The following is a 22,125-nucleotide window of genomic DNA, read 5'->3' as shown; positions in this document are numbered from 1 at the left end:
CAGCATGGCAACTCTGAATGCAAAGCTCTGCTCACTGGCTATTGTGGTAAAGGATGTGTACTCTATCTCTATGCTCTCACTGAAATGTGCCACTCAAAATACCTTGTTGTCTTTCTGCAGTAAAAAATTCACACCAGATCTAAGTAATAAGACAACAGTTACAGGTAATTGGTGCACAAAGAGATGTGTGTCCTGAGGCAAAGTATTTTGAGGATTTTCTGTCCAGGAAGTGTTACTCTCAGAACTAGTCAGTACTTTCTTCCTTTCAGAATAGCCACACATGTGCCAAGTGTTTGGATGCAGTAGCATTAGTCACCATTGGTAGATACAGCCTGTGGAAGACAGTTTGTGCTGATGTCCTTTCTCACCTGCACTTCATCACGTGAAGGCACATCTGTGGCAGCTCTGCACACAGAATGAGTCAGTAACAAGCTCACTGATCTCCTGGGCTGCACAAACAAACTTTGGTTTTTTCCTCCAGCCTCAGCTGCCAGATTCAGCTGTGTGGCTTAGCAGAGCTGAAGGGCTTAGCAGTGATGATGGGCTAATTAATTCAGCTAGTGGAAGTAGAAAGGAATTTTAAATGTGTTTTCCTAACCTGGCTTCTTCTGGCTATTTTGAGGAAATATGAAGGAGAAAACAATCTTGCTGATTATTTTGCCATTTGTTTTCACATGGTCATCCTTCCTTTCTCCCCTAGATTCAAATCTCTTCTACTGTGCCTTGTTTGTGAGACCCTGGCTGACTCCCCCCCATCAGCATGAGTTGGCCATTTCCATCACTTCTATTTAAAGGAAGTGAACAGATCTAATATGCAGTGTCTGAAATTGAAATCTGTCCCAGAAAATAGTGTAAATTTACATATTTATTTTTGCAGGTGACATTTGTAATTTATTGAAATGTCTCAGAGTCAAGCTGAAAATGCAGATATGTAACTTTGCATGCCCCAGGGGAAATATTATCCAATCTGATGCAATGTGAATAAATCATTATTGTTATGCCTTGGATGTGTTGTAATAAAGACACAATATTGTTTTATTGGGAAAAAAAATCAACCCCCAAATGTATGATTTCATTTCTGTATAGTATTATTTCTGTAATTAAAATTCAAACTTATATGAGGTTGTCCTCTGAGGATTTCACAAATACTAATTAAATAAGGTCTTATTCAGCAGTCTCTATCCATATAAGTAGTCCCATTAACTTCCCATCTGCAAGGAATTTTGGACTGTTCTCTGAAGTTAATGCATTTGATTATTTCCACTTCACTAATGTAGAAAATGATACACAGAGGAGTTAAGTGATTTACTCAAGACAAAAGGGAGAGTTAATGGTATCTGAAAATAGATCTTCTGAAGCAGAGTCCCATGCTTTTATTGGAAAATGGTGCATCAGCATTCATAGCAGCTTCAAATACATCAAGGCTGCACGGAGTTTTTCAAGGAAGCCCAGAAATGTGGGAGGGAAGGGAACTGCAGTGTGCTTGGTGTTAATGGCATGGGGAGCCACCTGCAAGGTACATAGCCCAGGGGACCTTGAGCCCCAATGCCTTTTGATAATCCAACAGACTGTCCTGGGAAACTCATACACCTTTGCCTTTGCAAAGCACAAACCTGCATCCGTATCAGCAATTTTTCTTGAGTTCAGTGATCAAGGGTGAGAGATTGCCAAAAAGCAAGCAGAAGGGTTAAATGTGGGAGATACTCTTGGTTTTAAGCCAAGGCTAGTTACAATCTTGAAATGGTATCAAGGAAAAAAGCACTGGGTGTTGTTTAAAAGTCACAGAGGGTTGGCTGACATCTTGTCAAGGGCATAAGAGTTTCTCACACTTGGTGATGACATCCAGGGCTCCTTTGTCTTTCACAATAACTGCTGAATGACTTAACTTTGGACAAAATAGTTCCAGTGCTAGTTATGAGGGGCTGATACTTTTCCAGAGAGCAGGGAAGGAAGATTTGCCATGTACTCACCATGATGTCATGTTGGAGCAAGATGGATTCAGGACCAAGCATGGGGAGGGAATTATGCTGGTCCTGAAAGACTCTAAAAACAAAGCAAATGAATTGAAAAGAATCATATATTAGTGGATGATATGGTCTTGCTACATTTTTTCCCTCCAAGATTGCCCTTGCTAAGCCTTAGATGGGGGTATTCATGTATTCATGCATTGTTCATGCCTACAGTAAACCTGAGCCTCCACAAGGTACTCAGAAAGGATTCCAGACCCACTTCCATCTAGGCTTTATTCTCTGTATATGCAATGTTTTGCCATGGGAATGAGTGAAAGAGGAGCTGAAGGAAAATTCACAGGCAAAAGTTTGATATCCTATTATGGTTTCCCTTCATTCATTGTATTAGCTGGACAAACACATGGAAACTTTCCCAAAGTGAGTATTATTGTTTCCACGATCCAGAACAATCCAAGTGTCAGTTCTGCTATATGTGCCTGATTCTTTTCTTCTAATTCATCCCTGGATCAGTGCTATCTCCTCCTTGGCCAGCTTGCCCTCTTCCAGATGTGGGGAAGATGGGTGCCACTTCACATTTATGGTCTTGAGGAGTCTGAGAGAGAGTCTATTGTTCACATTTAGGTGGTATGAGAGCAGTCCTTTTCCACTAGTAAGCTTTTACAAATACTACTTGGAATGGGTTCACAAGTGCTGTTGTCATCTTTTGGAATCCTGAAGTCTCCAACTTGCAGCCTTAGAAACATATGAACAACTCCAAGACATCAGTAAATACCCATGCAATGTTTGGTTGTTTTGTTTAATAAGCATCAGCTAAAACAAAAGTAAATGGAGGTCACTTCTCCCCAGGCAAGTAAAACTCTCCAGGACAGCATATTTTATTTCAAAATTATATGGCAATTTTTTTTCTTCTTTAGGTTCCAGAAACATATCCATATATGGTCTACATGTCAGGGACAATAAATAATGATGTAATAGAAAGGTCAGCTTTGTGTCATTTAGCTACAGGATGTTGATGAAGTTCTTCAGATAATACAACAAAGAACTTTAGGATTGGTACAAGTTTCTGCTGTGCACCTTCAAACAGGAAATCTGAGATTGGGAACAACTTACATTTTGGCTTGTATTCGCTGATCATGGGGTGATCCAGAAATAAACTCCAGGCTTCAAAGCGAGCGTGTTTCAAAGCTGTCCTGCACTTGATCGAAACATCCAGGCAAAGCAGGGAGACAAATACCAGCGAGGATTTTCTGAATTAGGACTTAACCAAGGATATAAACCAATTCAGCACTATTATTACCCTTTTATTTCAGAACAAAAAGGTAATGCAAATATGCATGTTTTGAACTTATTTAGTACTTTCAATTTCTCAGTTCATTATGTCTATGCAAATATTTATGCCTACAGCAGTTTGTAACCTAATACCCTAACAGCCTTGGGAGTTTTGTGATTTGCTTTTGTTTGTTTTGGGCTTTGTTTTGTTTTTTTTTTTCAAATATGCCATAAAACACTGTCTGGTGTTAAACAGAACAGTAGCACCGTCATTTCCTTATTTTTCTTTTACTCGCAGGTGTGCCTGTATCTTTGTCTCTAAAATATCTTGTTCAGAAATCAATGTTGTAACTACAACATACTAATGTAGAATGTAGCATGCAAGGCACAGAATGAAGGAGAAAAATGACATCAGCAAATAATTTCATTAATTTCTAAATTTCTAGTTGGTTCGACATGAAGCTGATATTGCGCTGATTTCTGTGTGAATTAATACGTTCTGAGAAGAAAGAAAAGCTTGCAGGTGTATGAGTTCCAGTAAAGAATTTGCACAGAATCATGATTTGGTGGCATCAGGACATATGCCATGCTGATAGGTGACCTGTTTTGACAGCTGGGGCTGAACAGGGGGAGTTGTTTGCTCAGAGGATTCCTTCGGGAAGCCTAGCTTTGCTCCTTTAGCACTGGGCTAGAACTTGAGTGGTTTGCATAAGCTGTCACCACAAAGAATCCTTGCCTGTTGCCACAGCAGGACAGCATGAGGTGTCATCCTTCTGATGTCTCAGCTCTGGCAGATCTGATGGGCATTGAAATCTTTCTGTTTTAAAAAAATTATTTGCTTCCTTTTAATAGTTATCCAATATAACACCCTTGGAAAACTGCAAAGGTTTATCAGGAAACTGACCTAAAACGCAGAAAAAATGTGAGCACTTTAAGTGCTGCAGGTTGGTCTGGTTTCCATTGGCCACGGAGGATTTGTCCTGAAAGGTGCCATAGTAAGAGCTGAAGTAGAGGTTCAGTTTGCTGTGAAGACATCCAGCCGTGTTTGCCTTCCCCCACGTGTCCTCCTGCTGCTTTCAGAAGTAAAGACAAACACGTGGAAAAGCAAACACGGATCTGCAGAAGTTCAACCATTCTTTGCAAAAGGCAAAATGATGAAGCTTCTCCTCTTCTGTCTCTTTTGCAGCCTCCAAAGAGTTGGTTATGTTTTCACAAATGTGGTTTATTGCACCCTGAGCCATAAATAACAAGGTTCTGTATTCAGTTACAAGCTGACTGGAATAAACTCAGCGCAAAGGCAGGAAAAGTCTGGCTCTGTTCCCTTAATGACCTTGTCACTCATCTGCCATCCTTCTCTGACAGAAATAAGTAATTCTGCTAATTCTGATGCCTGGGATCTATTGAGGGGAGACAGGCAGCCTTGCTAAGCTTTTCTTTAAAGAAGTGCTATCAACAGGGACCAGTTGTTTCAGATGCTAATGGTATTGAATTGCACGGTTCTGCATGTTCAAAGCCAGCCATAATCCTTGTTTATTTATGTTGCATCAGGGATCAGAGGCCCATTCTCCTAAGCATAGTATGTTGACAGAGCTTGTAGTCCGAATATAATAGCAACCTAATTGTGTTTGTCTCTGGCTTTTGCCATCATGTAGGTGATTACTAATAGTCTCCCTTGTGAGTAGTATCTTTGGTTTCAGAGCTCTACCAGGCACAGCTGCTCATCAATACAGGTTAGAAGGTCCTTGCACAAGTATTTTATTTCCAGCCTTACCTTCTGGTCACTGGATGCATCTAGATTGCCTCTGTACGGCACAGGGCCGATTACACATCTGAATTAACAAACTCTCACTGAAATCAAGATGACAAAATTAAAATCAGGATCAGACTCTATGTGGAAATGATGATAAATCTAGATTCTAGAAGATCTTGTCAGACTGACCTACTAAATGGCAGCACAGACAGCAGAATCCCAAGACATGTCTCTGCCAAGAGAGATCACTAGTGAAGCCATCAGACCTGAAAGCAAAGCACTCTCTAAGAAATAATATGGATCCTATACCCATAGCTTTAACTATCAGGTTCTCCTGTCCCAGCAGATGCTGTGTGCTACCTGCATGTGAGGATGGGCTCTTGGGCTGTCAGAGAAATGCAGAGTACAGCCAAATGTTAAAACATTCCCCCAAAACCTGAAGTTAGGATGAAGTATAAACACAGCATTTAAATTTTAAATCTAATTCAAATAGTTGAAACTTACAGTAAACCAGCTTAGAGCAATAAAATAGATTCAAGCTGCATTTAGAAAGGCCACTTTGGCCAGATCTTACTAATCCAGACTTGTTCAAATATTTCTAGTAACAAAGATTGATTTTTTTTTTCACACCTTCATTACAGAAGGTAGAAAATATTTAGCTTATAGAGCATTAGCCTAGTGAGCTTTCATAAGTTTGTGGTTGGCAGTTCACTGATGGCCTCAGTGAGGTAAACTTAGCCCTGCTGTGTCAGCTGAGCCAGGGCACTGCCATGTAATGCCACTGAGTTTGGCCTCAGGGAAAGAAGGGTGAACTGAACCAGGCTGTGGTGCATTAGCCTCCAGTCAAGGGCATGTGTTGAGCCCGTTATTGCAGCTCAGCTGTCTCACTGCAGCTTCTTACAGACATAAGTCAGACCAGTGGCCCTGTCCTGTGGTCCTGCAGCTTCATACAAAAGCATCCTCAGATGGAAGGGGAGGGTGGTGGCTCTGCTGTCTCCACTCTGCAAGGAGCTGTAGGGGAGACGTGCCCTGCTCCTGCCAAACTCAGTCACAGCACACAGGCAAACTGCACACACACTTGTCTGAGCAAGTGGAGACGTGGGGATGCAGGGACAGCTTCAAGTCCAACTAGAACACTCTATGCAGGGGTTCAGGGCAGAGCAAACAAGGCTGTCCCTGGCTCTCAGAAGGACCCAAAAGCTCCTGCAGCCCAGGATGTGACCCCCACACCTTCATCGTATTTGTGCAGTGCTATGAGCAGAACTGAAAGTTTTCTCTATTTTGAGCCCTATGAAGTTTCTCCCTGCACGATGAGTCAGTGAAGGGAGCTGCAGCCAACACTGTTGCTTCTGCACTCTATGGAACTCCTGTCAAAATATTTAGATTAGCGAGGCTCACCAACATGCAGAAGAGGTTGTCCCTTTTGTCTGCGAGTGGGTTGGACCCAGTTAACCCCTACAAAAGATAAGAGGATGAAATAGGAGTGATCCCCACAAATTTTAAATCTTCCCTTTTTTGAACCCTTTGCCTTAAGAATGTGTGAAACAAAAGGATGGAGGGGAAGAAGGTCCAGAAGCGGCCTTTACACCCAGATCCATTTGGGATGTGGTGAAGCAGCTGTATCAGTTAGCTCCTCTGTGCCAGGGTGTGGAGTCATGTTGGCAGAGGTCTCCTGTACAGTCCTTAAAGCCCAGGCTCCCCAGGCAACACCCAGCTCAGAAGCACAGGAGCAATGGAATCACTGCCATAAGGATGCTGGCAATGGGACTGGGGAGGATACAGAGGAGGAATCTGTGTCCTAGCCTGCATTAGTGCAGGTTGTCCTCAGAGAGGAGCAGTTTCATCTTCATTCTTGCCTTCTCCAAGGATTCATTGTGCATCACCTCCATTAGGAGCTTAAGATCAGATCCTGCCCTCCCTGCTGACGGCTTTGTTTAGGATTCTGAGTCATCACTGTGGCCAGGTCCCTACATTCAGGCATTGCAGTGCTGAATGCTGCAGACGACTGCTGGATGTTCCAGCTCCAGCCGCTGGGTTCCACACCTGCAGCTCACCAATCACTACGTGAGTTCCCAGGCTGACCGACTATGTAAGTACTGCCCAGCGTGCCAGGGGCTGAGCAAGACAAACAGCAGCAGAGCTGCTGGACAAACAAAGCTGTGTCATGGTTCCCAGCCAGCTGCTGGCTGGAGAGCAGCCAAAGGCAGGTACCGGGGCAGTGGGGGCACAGAGAGGCTATCAGCTTGGAGCTTTGGGACAGCAAGGGTCATAGCAGAGCTGAGGCACCAACTGGAGAAAGGAAGCAACAGCAGCCATGAGAGATCTGGCTGCAAACAAAGGAAAGGAAAAAAACCAGAGAGAGAGGGAGAGAAAACACCAAAATTGGTTGCATTATTTACCGCAATTGAAGGTTTTATTTTGGCATTTTTCATGGCTGTAAAATATATCCTTTGTTGTTAAAAGTCATAATGTCAATCTGAAATCTGCTGGGCTTCCCTTTACCCTGAAGTCTTCCCACTTTTTCTGGAGAAGAGCCTGAGGTGGCTGTTGATGTGGGACATATCACCATGTCTGAAGTGAAAAGCCTAAATCCAAGATTTTAAGTTACTTGATTCAAGCTCTTGAAATTTCTTCAAACTGTATTTGGGGAGCTGCCATTTCCTCCAGGTCAGGATTGTCTCTTGGCTATGCACACAGCAGCAAGCACTGCTGCAACAGGGCACTTTCCTGGTTGTGAGGCTTGTGGCTGCTGGACCCCTCAGTGTGAGTGCCCAGGAAACCAGGCTGAGCTGGGTACTTGATGGAGAGAGCAGCTGTGCAGGGAGGCTCCTGCTGAGGCAGCTCCTGAGCAGTGGGAAGCTGGGTGATTCTGCTGTCCCCATGCTCAGGGCTCTGCTGGCTGGCGCAGATCAGCAGGACCTGATCCTGGGCAGAGCAGGGCTATGTGGAGCTGAGGACCAACCCTGCTGTGGCACTGATGGGGCAGGGACTGGCAGCCACAGGGTGGGGGCAGGCAGCTTTCTCGGTATCTCCACTGGCACACTCAGCCAGCCCCTCACCTCTCTGCACCTGGGGGACATGTCCCCACAGTCCTCTCCTGCTGGGTCCCTGTCACATCCGTGTCCTCTTGAGCAGCTTGTTCCCATTGCTCCCTGTTATTTTACACAGTTCTCGCTCAGCGTTTATAAAATCAAACCTATTCTGCACTGGCTGTTATCTCCTTAAAAGAGGCAAGCTTTTCCACCTTCTCCCATAAAATAAATCCTTGGCTCTTGAACACTGATGGCCAGAGTGCTCTCTGGCATCCAAATGATATCCTGCTAGAGCACTGTACCATTCATGGTATCAGTACTTCCCTATCACTGCTGGAAATGCTGCAGTATTTTGAATCGTCTTTGCCTTTTAGAGTACTGCAGTGGTGGTTCACAGTCATTCCGTGATTGCTGAGTGTGCCCAGTGTTTCCCCCTTCTCTCATTCCCATCTCACTCATGACCTTGAACTTTGTTCTGTGAAAAAAACAAAAAAACAGAAGTGAAACAGACCAGTGTGGTGTTGCTCTCCTCGCTGAGTGAAACAAAGTCACTTCAAAGCATAGCTTTGTATGTTGCTTGAGAGATCTCCAGATAAGGTGGAAAAAATTACAAAGCCTCTTTGCACTTCATGGTGGAGAACCCATCCTTACAGAAAACCAGCAAAGAGACAAACCTCTTCCCTTAATTTCCTGCAATTACAGCAAGAAATAAAACCAACAAAAAGAGACATCCATTGGTCTTCTCCTACATAAAATTCAAAAATTTGTCTCTTTAATCTTAAGGGGATTTCCTTTACCTATTTTTCTCTTGCGATGTGGTAGCCAGAATAAGCAGATAAAAACGTGCCTTGCTTGCAACAACTCCCCCTTTCTTAAACACCAGCTAAACCAGTTATTTCTGTATAATTGAAATGAGTTAATTCATTAAATTTGCACGTTGAATTTAGCTGATAATATTCTCTCCCTGGTGAAGGATTTCTGAAGGGTTTTCTGGTCAGCCTAATTAAGAGGCAACAAGATAGTTGAGGTTTTTTCATTTTCCAGATTTTGATGATCACAATTTCCTTTTACAGGAAAGCAAAGAGTTATAAAAATGGCTACGACGGCAGCAAATACTCAAAGACAAACGATAGGCTGCGAGGAGTACAGTCTGTACAGCAGCCTGAGTGAAGATGAGCTTATAAAGATGGCCATCCAGCAGAGCTTGGAAGAGGACTCAGCAGGTCAGCCAGCAGCCCAGAGCCCCCAGAAGTCGCTGGTGGCCCGTGCTGGGGAGGTGGCAGCCCCGAGCCGTGCCAGCCCCCACAACCCTCCCTACCGCATCTACCCCTGGCAAAGGTGAGTGAGTGCCAGCCCGAGCTGTTCCCCCAGAGAGCCCTGCCCAGGAGGGGAAACAGGCTCCCTGTCAGTGCACGTGCTCTCTAATTAGCTCTGCCAGGCTCTGCGAGTCTGTCATTAGTGTCAAAGCCAGAGTCTGCTATAAATCCAATGAGGTCAACAATCTACGTGCTCACAGCAAGAGGAGGGTTTGCTTAATGTTGTCTGTTTTAAACAACAAATAAAACAAAAAAAAGGGGCACAGCCACAAGCTTTCCCGAACAGCAGAAGCCCTCCCAAGGCCAGCTGCTCCTTTCCTCCACTCTATGCCAAGCTTAGGTTTTGCCAGAGAGCAAGCAAAGCATTTGTTATATGAAAATGTAAGAAAGGCACAAAAAACAGGTATATAAAACAGTGATACCTGACTACCTGTTAAATACCTAAGTTTTTTAAGACTGTGGTTATTTCAGATCAGTCTGACTTCAAGCACACCACTCTTAACCAAGAGCAACTCCAGACACCAAATCGTGGCAGCATCCCTCTCCCGTGCAATGCTGAGCTGTGGTCACAGAGACCTGCTGACAGTTTCAAACTCAGATATTGTTCCCCTTTCATTTTATAAAAGGCAAATTTCTCAAGGGGGATGGTAATGGACTGCAAAGTCACCTCCAAAGCAAGGAAAAAATACCCTTTTAATCTTTTAAGTTACTTTAGTATTTCCTTTTTTAATAAACAGAGTTACTGATGTTCTGTTCCTACTCCTTTTTCATAACTCCACCACCCTCTCATGCCTTGCTCATTACCACCTGTGGTTGTTTGGTTTCCAAGACTAGGAAACTGGGGACAATTTGATGAGCAGCATAGCTGTGGAATCAGGATGCTGTGCAGCCAGCAGTCCTGCTCCCACCAAAGGCTGTGCTTTCTGGGTGTGGTTACTGTGTGCCTCTACATCTCTCCTGTAGACACCTAGTGCAGGGGAGAATAAGGGCTTCCCTGGCTATTTGGTCCTGTCCTTGCTGAAGGTCCTTTGACACCTGCTATTTTGGCAAAAAGCAGCATTAGCAGTTCTGTGCATTAACCTGTCCTGCCTCAGCCCAGCAGTGTTTGACCTCTCACCAGAGGGAAAACCTTTGGAGCTTGTAGCACCAAATCTGTGGCGTTGCTGAACTCTTCTGCCACCTGGGAAAGCAGAGATGGAAATGGAGCTGACATCCAGTGGCTCTGGGTCCTCCTCTGCCCCCACCTCTGACCTGTTTGCATGTCACTTTGGAGGTGATGAATGTCACCTCACCTCGCTTTGTGCCTGCTTCCTGTGTGGTGCTGGTAGGGTTAACCACACTGTTGTCTTATATGGTCATTTGAATCCCCTGACGCTTCCTCAGAGGGCCAAAAATAAACTCGAGCCGAGTGAGCAGCTGAATCCAGTGCAGAGCAAGCCGTGGCCATCTGCTTTTATTCAAAGCCCAGACCGGCGGGCTCGCGCGCTCCGTCGCTGTGGATGTGTGTCTCTGTCTCTGCCTCAGCATGACCTGTTTCTCCTACTCGGAGTATTTCTCCTTATTTCACTCCTGTCATCGGCACTCCAGATTGGCAGCCCAGCAGACAGGCCATGCTCAGCCATCCAGCTCGGGGGCAGCCTGGGGGGTCAGGCGAAGGCACGACAGCACATCCCAGCCCGTGTAAGTGTCTCCCTCTCCCTCTCCTGCTTTCCCCCGCTGCCAAACAAGCCTTGCTACCCACTCTCTCCCTGAGACATCTTCTGGGTGGTGATGGTGCCTGGTGGGGGGAAATGTGGTGTTCATCTGGAGGAGGTCTCACTGACACCTGCACCTCACCCTCGCTGCGCTCCTGTTCTTCATTCCAACCTCCCCACTGCCCCAGGCCATGCCGGTGCTCTTGCAAGTGACCCACCTCAAATATCCCTTGTTCTCTTCTCCCTCTTCTTCTCTCTCCATCCCCGCAGTGCTCATGTCCTGGGGACTCTGGGTCAGTCAGAAGCTCTGAGGTGACAAGGATAGCAGGGAAGGGATGACTGCAATGTGGTTAATTTATATAGGCTGGCTCACTTATCAACAGGATAGATGAGGCAGGCAGGTGCTGATAGTAACTGCATTGGTATTAAGTTCAGGGTTCAGCAATGGGGAAAAGTAGGGGGAAAATGTATGATACATACTCTGATACAAAATGTATCAAGTATCTCACCTTGTTTATAACAAGGTGAGGAAGTCGAATCCTTCAAATAAGTATTTATATATGCTCCCAAGATGCCATGCCTGTTCCCAGGCATACCTGTGCTATCCAGTCACACTGAGGAAGGCTTACTTGTCCAAGGAGGAAACTGTCTTCACTGACTGATCCTCCTGGCCATGTTTTGCTATTGGCAGAGGTTCCAAATTAGCTTAGTTGAACACAGTCATAATTGAGAAAAGCAGCCAGTGGCCCAAACTCTGTCCCAGTGCCAGTGTGTAGTGCAAATACGTGGACCATGATGGGTTTATTACAGCTCTCTGAAATGCAGAATAGTCATGTGCACTGCCCTTAGCTAACATGACAAGAGGAAAGCGTTAACAACAGCACTTCCCTGTATCCTGTAGAAAAGAAACTCCCTACCTTTTCTATCTACCCAGCTCAAATTTTTTTTGATCGATCTTACAAGTCCCTCCCTGGATGCACAGGTGCAGTGACTACCCTTCCATCACTCTTCTTCCTTTCACCTCTCACCCAGCTCTACAATCTCCCCCAGCTCCCTCTGCATCTTGGCTAATTCAGACTCTGTACCTGGCCCTCCATTGGCATTGCACTTCCTGACAATTTGAAAACTTCTTCCTGCAACAACATGAAGCCTGCCTTATCCCTGTCACCTGCCAGCTTCCCTTGGCCACAGTGAAATCACAATCTCACTAGGTGCTCTGCACTCCTTACATGCCTCTTGGATGCAGTAGAAGACTTGAGGGCAAGCTGGTCTTCTCCACTGGGTAGCTGCATAGCGTTCAGTGTACAAAAAGGCTGAGAAACTAGCCCTCCTCTGCTGCCAGGTAGAGCAAAAATATAGCTGGGAAGTCCTAGGACAGCATGATGGTATGACTGGCATTTTTATAGCCTTAGTCTCAGAACTAGGCAAGGATGATATTTAGCTTCACCTGGAGAAGTGGTGTTCCTTCATCCTGCCTGCATCTCTCCAGGCTGTCAGGAAAAAAAGGAAAAGAAGGAGCTTCTTGAACCTTTCTGTGCTGCACTGAACCTCTTCTTCAGAACTGACCTCACCATGCATCTCATCTGCAAGGAGTATTTATCTTGCCTACCAGTCTTTGAAATGCAGTAATTCTTTTGAGCTGCCTATAAGCTTAAGATTTCATCGTATCTTCAGACTTCCTCCATAGTTTTAATATTTGTATTTTCTATATCTGATGAAATCCAGGCAGCAGAATGTGGTGGGTTTTTATAACAGCCAACTATAAGTCAGGCAGAAAACAAGGATTTCACATGGAGATTCATTGAACCTTCTGTTCTGATCTGGAATTTTCTTGGCTAAAGCATCCACAGCCTGGTCCAGCAAACCCCCTCATCTTACTCAGGAATCATCTAAGGTCAAGGAACCCAACAGAAGTTTGCTTCATTCAACATCTGAGGACTTAGTCAGAATAGTAACTGATTCTTCACACATTTTTAACCCCAGCACAGATCCAAGGTACCCTCCTGCTTTCCCTGAGGTCTCAGATAATGTGATTTACCTTGCATTTGCTGTGAGCCAGCCCATGCGCAGACTCCTGCCATGGCCCACCTGGCATGCAGTAATTCATTAAGCACCAGTAATTATATCATGTGCCCAAATCCTGAGGTCACAGCCCTACATGTGTAACATGAGCCTTTGCATAGAACAACAGATGGTTTCAGCAGCTTTGTGCCAGAGGTGTTGAAAGATGAAGATCCCCCACCTCCGCCTCCTCTCCCAGCCAAAAATGCCAATAGTTGCTGTTAGCAGGCTTCAACAAAATGCTCAATTTCAAACACCTGTATAAAAATCTACTCTGTTACTCAATTAGGAATCTTAGGTTTAGTCCCCAGGGTACTGTAAGCAGTATGGAGATACAGCAGTGTCCCTGGGACGTCCGGCCAGCAGTTATCAGAAGGTCAGTCAATTCCTCCTGGGAAGGCTGTGGCCAGGACAGCAGCTGCCTGTTCTAGCTGTTATCTTCTCAGGCAAAATGCCTGGCCTTGTGTCCCATATCTTTCCTCATTCCAGTGTTGCTATTTTTGTGACCCTACTGTCCTGAAATCACTGCTTCCAGCTATAGAGAAGGAGCAAGTACTGTTTCACCTGGGAAATGGTGTCTTTTCCCATTCTCTGGCACAGGTGTTGAGATCACCTGTTCCACTCTTGGCCCTGAATTTATCATCAGAAAACCAGCTTGGTAACTTCTTTCAATGTTAATGTCAGTGTTTATGGCATAGACTGTGTGCCTTTGGGCAAACTGAAATTAGTGAGGCCTGTGTGAGTTTCAGACTGTTGGTCTATCCAGCCCCTACAAGGCAATGGAGTTCAGTTCTGCTCCTGTAACTCCCATGAAGTGCAGAGGTTGTACCAGTGTACTGTTTTGTGACTCCTATGTTGACCTGCCCATACTTTTCTGTCTCTCATCTCACTTTGCTGTGGTATTTTTTACTTTCTTCTTGTCATAACTGGAGTTTCTGGTTGTTCCCATCATCACTAGCCTGCATGACCTCCACCACATGCTGTATTCCTGTCCTGGCAATGCTAACAGTCTGAGACACACACCTCTCTCCTGCATCTCTCTGTCTACAGGACCACAAGATTTTCTCTGTAGAGCTAGTTCAAACACAAATGCTCCAGTGTTTTCTGCAACTTCTCGTTTTCTGTCTCTGAAACTATAGTCCACATTCATTTTTTTGGAAGTCCCCATTGGAACTGGTGAAGTGTAATGTTGGCTGTGATGAATCTTAGTCATTTAGTGCATAACAGTAACAAAGATGTGGCAGCCTTGTGTCCCAGCACAGCTCAGAGCCCAAGCAGATGCCAATGCTGGAAAGCACAGCCCACCAGTATGCACAGAGCTGCTGCCCACCACGGGCAAGGGTCCTGCCTGCCTTGGCTGCAGGCTGTGAGCTCCCCAGCTCCCTAGCTCTGCCATACCTCAGCAGCCTCAGAGGGGTGGAAGGAGGGTGGCAGGTCCTGCTCAGGTGCTGCTGACCTGGGGAAAAGTGGCTGTCAGTCAGTGTTGGGAGTCCCTCTATGTGGAGACACTCACAGGAGCTGTCACTGTTGCTCTGCAGTAGGATTGGTGTGCCCAGGTCAGCCCTGCCCTGCAAACACTCAGAGAGCTCAGAGAAAGGAGTTACTGCCCAGAGTGTGTGGAATGCATACTTGGCAGAGGCATTTGAGGAGGTGGATTTTTTTCAGTCCTCCCTGGGTGAAGAAAAGAGAGCCAAGACCAACACCCCAGTGTTTACATGCTCTAAACAGAGCTCTGCCTTCTTCATAAGTGGACTGGCTAGATTCTGAAAACAGGATTATGTAAGGAAATAAGAAGTATCTTAAAAATACAAGAGTAAGATTTATTGATCATTTCTGTTAAAGCCACCTGAAAATCACATCTAAAAATTTGTTCAAGGATGAAAAGGGGTAATTCTCTTCAAAGTTGATCTTATTTAAAAGATCTCATATGGAAGCACCATGCTGTATGGGACAGCAAGGCGATGCAATTATCACAGTCATGGACACTCCAAGTGTATACAGCAAAGTCAGAGCCAGCCTTCCACAGCTCCTGACATCTAAAATATAAGTGTTTGTGTCAGACATTAGTTACACCTCCCTAGTTTGTTTACATTCTGAGGAGAGCAATCAGTATCTCCAGAAAGCGATTCTTCTGATCTACTGACTGACAAAATTAGAGAAGACAAATTTTACCTTTACTGGCCCTATGGTGTCTCTCTGTACAAATATGGGTTATATAGGCTGCAGGGGTTCACTATTTTGGGCAAAAAAACCCAGTGATGTTGCTGCAGAAAGCTTCTCAGCAATGAAGGAAGCAATAACCAAGTTTTAATCTTGTTTTAAAGAGAAATTGACCCTGTAGTGGCAGCAATCAAGGATGGAGATGAAAAAGCAGTAAGCAACATGATGAAATCAGGAAAAAACCTTTCTGTACCTAATAAGGATGGCTGGATACCCCTACACGAAGCTGCATACTATGGCCAAGTGGGCTGCCTGAGCCTGTTGCAAAAAGGTCAGTGAACTTAAAACTAACTAATTACAAAAGGGAAAAGAAGAACATTAATAAACTAAAAGGCTAAATTAGCAGTATTTCAATCCTAGCCTGGTGCTGTGTATGAAGCTTCTTTCCAACCTTCCTGCCTGTATATTAATTTCACCTTCTCTTGGAAAGTAAGTTTCCAGACTGAAGCCTCTAAAAGATAGGATATTTGGGAAAAAGTGATATGGGATAGCCAAGCCCTAGATTTCTCATGCTCAGGCTTTGAAGCTGAGCTCTCTGCTATTATGAGCTGCTTAGATGCTGCAAGCTGTCAGGAATAACCCCACTTTCCCTTGGGGGGAGATCCAACCCAGCATCTCTTTGCTGGTGCTTGAAGTTAATTACTGTAGTTTCTTTTCAAACTGAGGCTGAAGAAAAACTCAGCTCAACAACTCTGTGCATCACTACTGGCCAAAGGTGAACATTTTAATCTAAACTGAAGACAGGTTTCAATACTCGACCTGAGTTACAGCAACATTATAGTATATTACTAACTTCCATTGCTTATGGAAATGAATAAACAATAAAAACTTAAACCCTCCAGGATTTAGAAGGGTGGTGGTGCTGCAGATATTTGTGCACTACGTGCCACAATGACTTTGGGCTGTCCATTCCTTCTCAGCGTACCCAGGCACCATCGACCAGCGCACTCTCAATGAGGAGACAGCTCTCTACCTGGCCACCAGCCGGGGCAACCTGGACTGCCTGCTCACCCTGCTGCAGGCTGGGGCTGAGCCTGACATCTCCAACAAGGCCAGAGAAACGCCCCTCTACAAAGGTGAGTGCCTGCTTCCACAGGGATGCCGAGCTCTTCTGGCACCACCAAGGCAGAACTGCAGGATCATTTGTGATGTGGTGCTGAAAGTCAGTGATTGCCTCTTGTTTTCTGCGTCCCTGTGGTAGCCCTCTATCTTCTATGCCTGACCTGCTATGCCATGGCCTTTTATCTCATCCTCAAGAGAGAGGAATAGCAGCTGTCCTGCAGGGTGCAGGCTGTGATGGGGTGCTGAGGGTGAGGGGTGAGATTCTCAGCATGGGCTGTCTGCACAATGTCCCAAACTTACAGAAAGTTGGGCAATGAAGGACTACCTGTGCTCTGCTGAACAGTAGGACCTAAGGAGCTGTTAGATGTGCAAGTACAGTAACTGTAGACATACTGTGTGGGTCAGGCCAGGCTGTGTACTATGGGAGAATCATAAAATTATAAATAATTCAGTGAGGTAGATAAAGTATTTAACACAGACATATTACTTTGCTGCTGATTGGAGAGAACACTTTCTTGTTTTAGTAGACTAGCAATATATCCATGAAATCACAAACATTCAGAGGAGACCTCTCACACTGTCATGTCCAGCCTCCTCTGCTCCTGCCATGACAATTTTTAGCACTCTAAAACATTAAAAACACATACTACAGGTTAAAACACCAATCTTGCCTCCAACTTTGGATGCCTAGCATTAGAGCTGCTTTTAAAATGCTTTTGTTTTAAAATTCTGGCTTTTAGTTGACCAGGGAAAAGTTGTTCAGCTGTGCATTAAACATACAGTAGTGGTTGTAGTAGTGGTACTAGTAGTACTAGTAGTGCTCATAGTAATCATAAGCACAATAATGATGATATGAAAACACCCTTTAGCCAGAGAAGAACTGTTGGTAAGAATGGGCTAGCCTTGATGCAGAATCTTCTACACTATCCTACAACAACAACAACAACAACAAAGAAGAGTTAAAAAGACTGTCATAACAAAATAGTCATCCCTCATATGTGAGCAAATTAAACTCTGCAGAGCTATGGATAGATAATTACGGAAATGCCTAATTACATAGGTGCTCTCAGTATATGAGTGACACCTGTTTATGGGGGAGAACACCATGGAGCTATTGCAAGGGAAGAATCAGAACTAAAAGGTGGGACCTCTGTGAGAAAAAGGCACTTATTTCAAAGAAAAAACGAATTGCTATGAAATATGCTTCTCTTCTGTACATTGTACAACAGATGCTAATTGGGGTTTTTCAATGTAGCTACTCATCCTAGGTACCTTTAGGTTGGAGTCCCACCATTAAGGTGCATGGGAAGCCTCATGATTTGGGATTCAAAAAGCTATGGGACAAATTGGTAGAATAAAAATCAACAAAATTCTATTAATAATTAAGAAACTATCTTTAGCCCAGGATGGTCCTGAACTATAAACTGAATTATGAATTGAGAAAGTGCTACTGACTACCCAACTCTTGGTTTGAGCTTTTTTTATTTTATTGTCTACATGGGGCTTATTTGCAGTCCATGGCAGTAAGATAAAGAATCAGTTTGCAGAATTTGGAAAGAAAGTGTTCAGGTCACATGATTTCTGCAACATATTTGTTCTCCATAAATTAATTTCTGCACCTCATCACCTCACTGTGTCCCTGTGGTTTCCTGTTGGTACAAATGTGTTGGGCCAGATTCCCTCCAGTACCAGACTTGGCACAACCCCTGCACAGGACACTTAGCCAGGTCCAGCTGAAGACTGGCTTCTTTCTGAGCCTCAGACAATGTCACTTGGTAGCAGCCTTGGCTCTCATGTAGACCTGAATGGATCTTTGGTCTTACTATATGGCCTACTTGTATTATATTGCCTTGGACTGCAAGAACGGATACACAACACCCAGAATATTTTCAGAAGCCTGTCCTAGTCTCTTCCCTTTTTTTCTAAAACAGCTTGTGAGCGCAAGAATGCAGAGGCTGCAAGACTCCTGGTGCAGTACCATGCAGATACCAACCATCGCTGCAATCGAGGATGGACTGCTCTCCACGAGGCTGTGTCCCGAAACGACCTGGAGATCATCGATATCCTTGTGAAAGGGGGTGCCAAGATTGAGTCAGCAAATGCCTACGGGATCACCTCTTTATTTGTGGCAGCTGAGAGTGGGCAGCTGGAAGCTTTGAGATATCTTGCAAGATGTGGTGAGTCCAGCTTACATGCATCTATTCATTTAATTCTTAATAATTCAGAGTTTCCCAGTAATTCTCCCTGGCTCAGTTTTTGTCTCTGGAGGCAAGGCCAAGCCTGCAGAATCACTAAAGCCCTGTTGCTTCTGATGGTGGAACTGGGTAGGGTCTTTCACAGAGCACGGTCTAGACACATGTGCTTCTTCAGCATTCATTCATGGTCACCCACTTTGGGCAGTGGTGCTGTCTGACTGCATTTCCTAACAGCTGTCTAAACCCATATTGCTGCACACATGTAGCCTAAAATCCAGTCATAAAAGGCAGCTGTAGGTGGTAATAGATGGCAGAAGTTGAGCTTCAGCCAACCCCATCTGCTCACGAACATATGCAGTGACAGGCAAGGTTAGCTGTCCTCCTAATGTATCCTCTGAAAATAGATAAAGTACTACTGTACAGTTTATGGGTTCATATCAAATAGAAGCAGACTCACTCTCCCTATGTGTGAATATTCAAACATGTAAATAGAGAATTTGAATTGAATTTACACTAAACCTATCTTTTACTGCTCCACTCATGTAAAACAGCTTTACAATAAGCACAATACACTTCACTACTATTCTGAGGCATATTTTATTTTCACAATGGACTAATATCTTCAATGTAGGTAAGACTTCGGTCCTTCACTTGCAAAACAAGAGCTTACCAGTGATGAAGATAAGAAAAACTTTTGAAAAAATTAGTATGATTAAGAAAGATATGAGAGTTGGGGAACAAAAAATGTGTTCTGCTGCCCAGCTAGTCTTGTCAAGGGAGTTTTACATGACCAGTTAGTCCATCATGCTGCCTATGACTTAAGAAACTAATCCAGAATGTGATTTGTGTTTCAAATTAGATAGACATTAAGATGTCCTTAATGTTCAATTTTGAGAAAAATACACAAGAAAAAATCCAAAAAAACTGTCCAATTGTTTCAAGCCCTGAAAATCTCCTCTGAGCATCCCAGGAATGATATCATTCATTGTTTATGATGAGCAATTTTCATCATAGAAAGGGTTTCTTTCTCATTAGGAACATAGTCCTGTGTTATGTTTTGTCACTATAATTCTCTTTATATTTCCAGCTACAACATCTTCAAAGGGCCAAACACAACACAGATGTTTCAGCTTAGGGTGAGAGCCCAGGGAAATGTTCTCATTGGCAGGGAGTTTTCATGATCTAACAGAAGACTGATTGGTTTCTTTATTGGAGTTTAGAAGCAAAACCTCAGTGAACTGTCATTGCCATTTAGTATACACACAGAGCAGCCTTCCTGAGAACACCATGGTACAGTATATGACAGCCAAAATATCAGAACAGAAAAAGCTCGATTCCATAGTGTTTATGGCAAAAAAAGTACAGTCTTGGTTTATACTTGCATGTTATTTATTAAGCTAAGTACACATTAGAGCTCAAGAAAGACATTCCCAAATAATCTAGTAGTTCACTGGTAATATTTTTTTTGTAGTAAAACTGACCATTTGAAGCCTAACTCCAACCCTTATGAGGTGAAGAAATATGGCCTCAGGTGCTGAGTTTTGAAACACAACATTCATTGATTAAGGCACTCCCAAATAAAACCTGTTTAGAATTGTTGATCAGCACCATGCAGATGTCATTTTATAAAGTATTATTTTAGTTGGATACATACTAAAATTAAAAATTAGTATAAATGCTATAAATCTGTGTAATGCTTATAGTGTGACTATATGGAGTATCAATGATAAATATAAATAAATATATAGCATAAATAGACATCCATAGAATTTTGGAGAGCACTTATTGAGATAATCTAGTCCAAACTCCAAACTATGTACATATATATAGTGTAAACACACAAAATATTAATGGAATTACTGTTTTTGAAGAAAAGGCCATGCCATATAAAGAATAGACCAATTGAAATATTTTTTACCTTTGAGCTACAGCTGTATGGAGCTGGGATTCATGATTGGGACCTAATAGTTGCCACCCATGAAAAACTGTCCCTCATAAAATTCCTATCACATTATAAACCAATGTAAATCTATGATATAAAGGTGTATAACTGATATGACTGTGCCACCTCTGATATGACCATGTGCACATCCCCATCCAGCACACTTCATAGCTCCAGTATCATAGAAACAGAAGTGTTCATTCAAAGTAGGTTCCTCCCATCTCATTTTAACCTTTTCGTGCTCAAAGGTTTTCTTCCTTCCTAGGTGCTGATATAAATACACAAGCCAGTGATAACGCCTCTGCTCTTTATGAAGCCTGTAAAAATGGACATGTGCATATTGTGGAGTTTCTTTTGTCTCAAGGAGCAGATGCTAACAAAGCCAATAAGGATGGCCTGTTACCTCTTCACATAGCAGCCAAAAAAGGGATTTGCGAGTAAGTTTGTTAGTTTCATGGTTTCATCTTTGAGACAAGAATCCAAAGTCTACAAAAAGGAGAATGTAATGTCACAGAACTAATTCTGAGCAATGCAAGCAAGGCAGATACCAGATGAGAAGTGGGCTTTCTGCTTGCAGAGCTCAGACTAGAACCTAACACTGGAGAGTGTGTTTAGAGGTTGGGATGGGATGGGATGGGATGGGATGGGATGGGATGGGATGGGATGGGATGGGATGGGATGGGATGGGATGGGATGAGGTGAGCAGGAATGTGGGGTGAAAGATTCCTTTAATTTTACCAAGACATCACTTATTACAGCTAAATAACATAATGTATCTTGGAAGTGGATTAAAGTGAAGTCCTTAAAATATCCTTGAAATATAATAGAAAAAGTATTGGTGGGGAGTGTTAGTCCTTAATAGCTTTTGCAGCATGGTTGGCAATCATTTTCCTATATGGACTCATTGTGATGCTCCTGCACAAGCAGAAGATGCTGGATTCATCTCTGGTGTGTCCAGGTTTTAATAACAATAATTCAGTTGGTGACAGCAGCGAGTGGTTAAGTGAATCTCTAGGGCATTAGTGAGATTGTCGCTAGAATATGGTGTCCAGTTCTGATATCCTTCCTTTCAGAAACCTGTCAGGAAATTGTAAAGACTTCAGAAAAGAAGGACGAGAAAATATATTTTATTCATGAGTTATTAAATAACTCTTAATTGTAACAGACAAATTCATAAAAAGACCCACTACTTTCTTTCTGAAATTAAATGTGTTTAGGATAGAGCTGACCATATTTTTTAAGCAGGGAGAAAAGTAACTAGCAGAAAAAATAAGCAGAAATCAGGTAGAATTACCAGTCCTCTGAAACAGATTTTTCTAGGAAAGTGACAAACTATAGTCTATGATAAAGAATATCAATTTAGAAGATGCTGTCTGGGGATGGGATGTTGCACTGTCATGTAAGTAGTAACCTGGGACATTGCAGCACGCTTCTGAGCCTGAACTCCACAGCATTTACTTCTGATCCTAGAGCAAGTTTTAGTTCCTGCTTTTAATCCCTCACCACTGCAAGAGTGAGTGACCCACAGCTAATTTTTCATTGCAGTAACAGACCCCTTTGGTGACTGTAGAAGACTCTTCTGACTATCACTATTTCTACCAAAATATTTCTACA

The 22,125-nt window shown here is 43.6% G+C and overlaps 1 protein-coding gene across 1 annotated transcript in view; it reads left to right on the top strand.

Moving 5' to 3' along the window:
- The first annotated feature begins 2,996 nt into the window (after positions 1-2,996).
- Positions 2,997-22,125, top strand: part of ASB2 (ankyrin repeat and SOCS box containing 2) — a 33,457-nt gene continuing 14,328 nt past the window's right edge. The window contains exons 1-7 of the mRNA XM_014884516.2: positions 2,997-3,289; positions 9,095-9,359; positions 10,925-11,017; positions 15,417-15,583; positions 16,233-16,388; positions 18,306-18,551; positions 20,777-20,948. Coding sequence (XP_014740002.2) covers positions 9,115-9,359; positions 10,925-11,017; positions 15,417-15,583; positions 16,233-16,388; positions 18,306-18,551; positions 20,777-20,948 — 1,079 coding nt within the window. The 5' untranslated portion in view covers positions 2,997-3,289; positions 9,095-9,114. The remainder of the gene's footprint in view (positions 3,290-9,094; positions 9,360-10,924; positions 11,018-15,416; positions 15,584-16,232; positions 16,389-18,305; positions 18,552-20,776; positions 20,949-22,125) is intronic.

Source organism: Sturnus vulgaris, chromosome 6, assembly GCF_052056855.1.
Source record: "Sturnus vulgaris isolate bStuVul1 chromosome 6, bStuVul1.hap1, whole genome shotgun sequence".
Taxonomy (NCBI): Eukaryota; Metazoa; Chordata; class Aves; order Passeriformes; family Sturnidae; genus Sturnus; species Sturnus vulgaris.
This window is presented reverse-complemented; position numbering and strand designations above follow the sequence as displayed.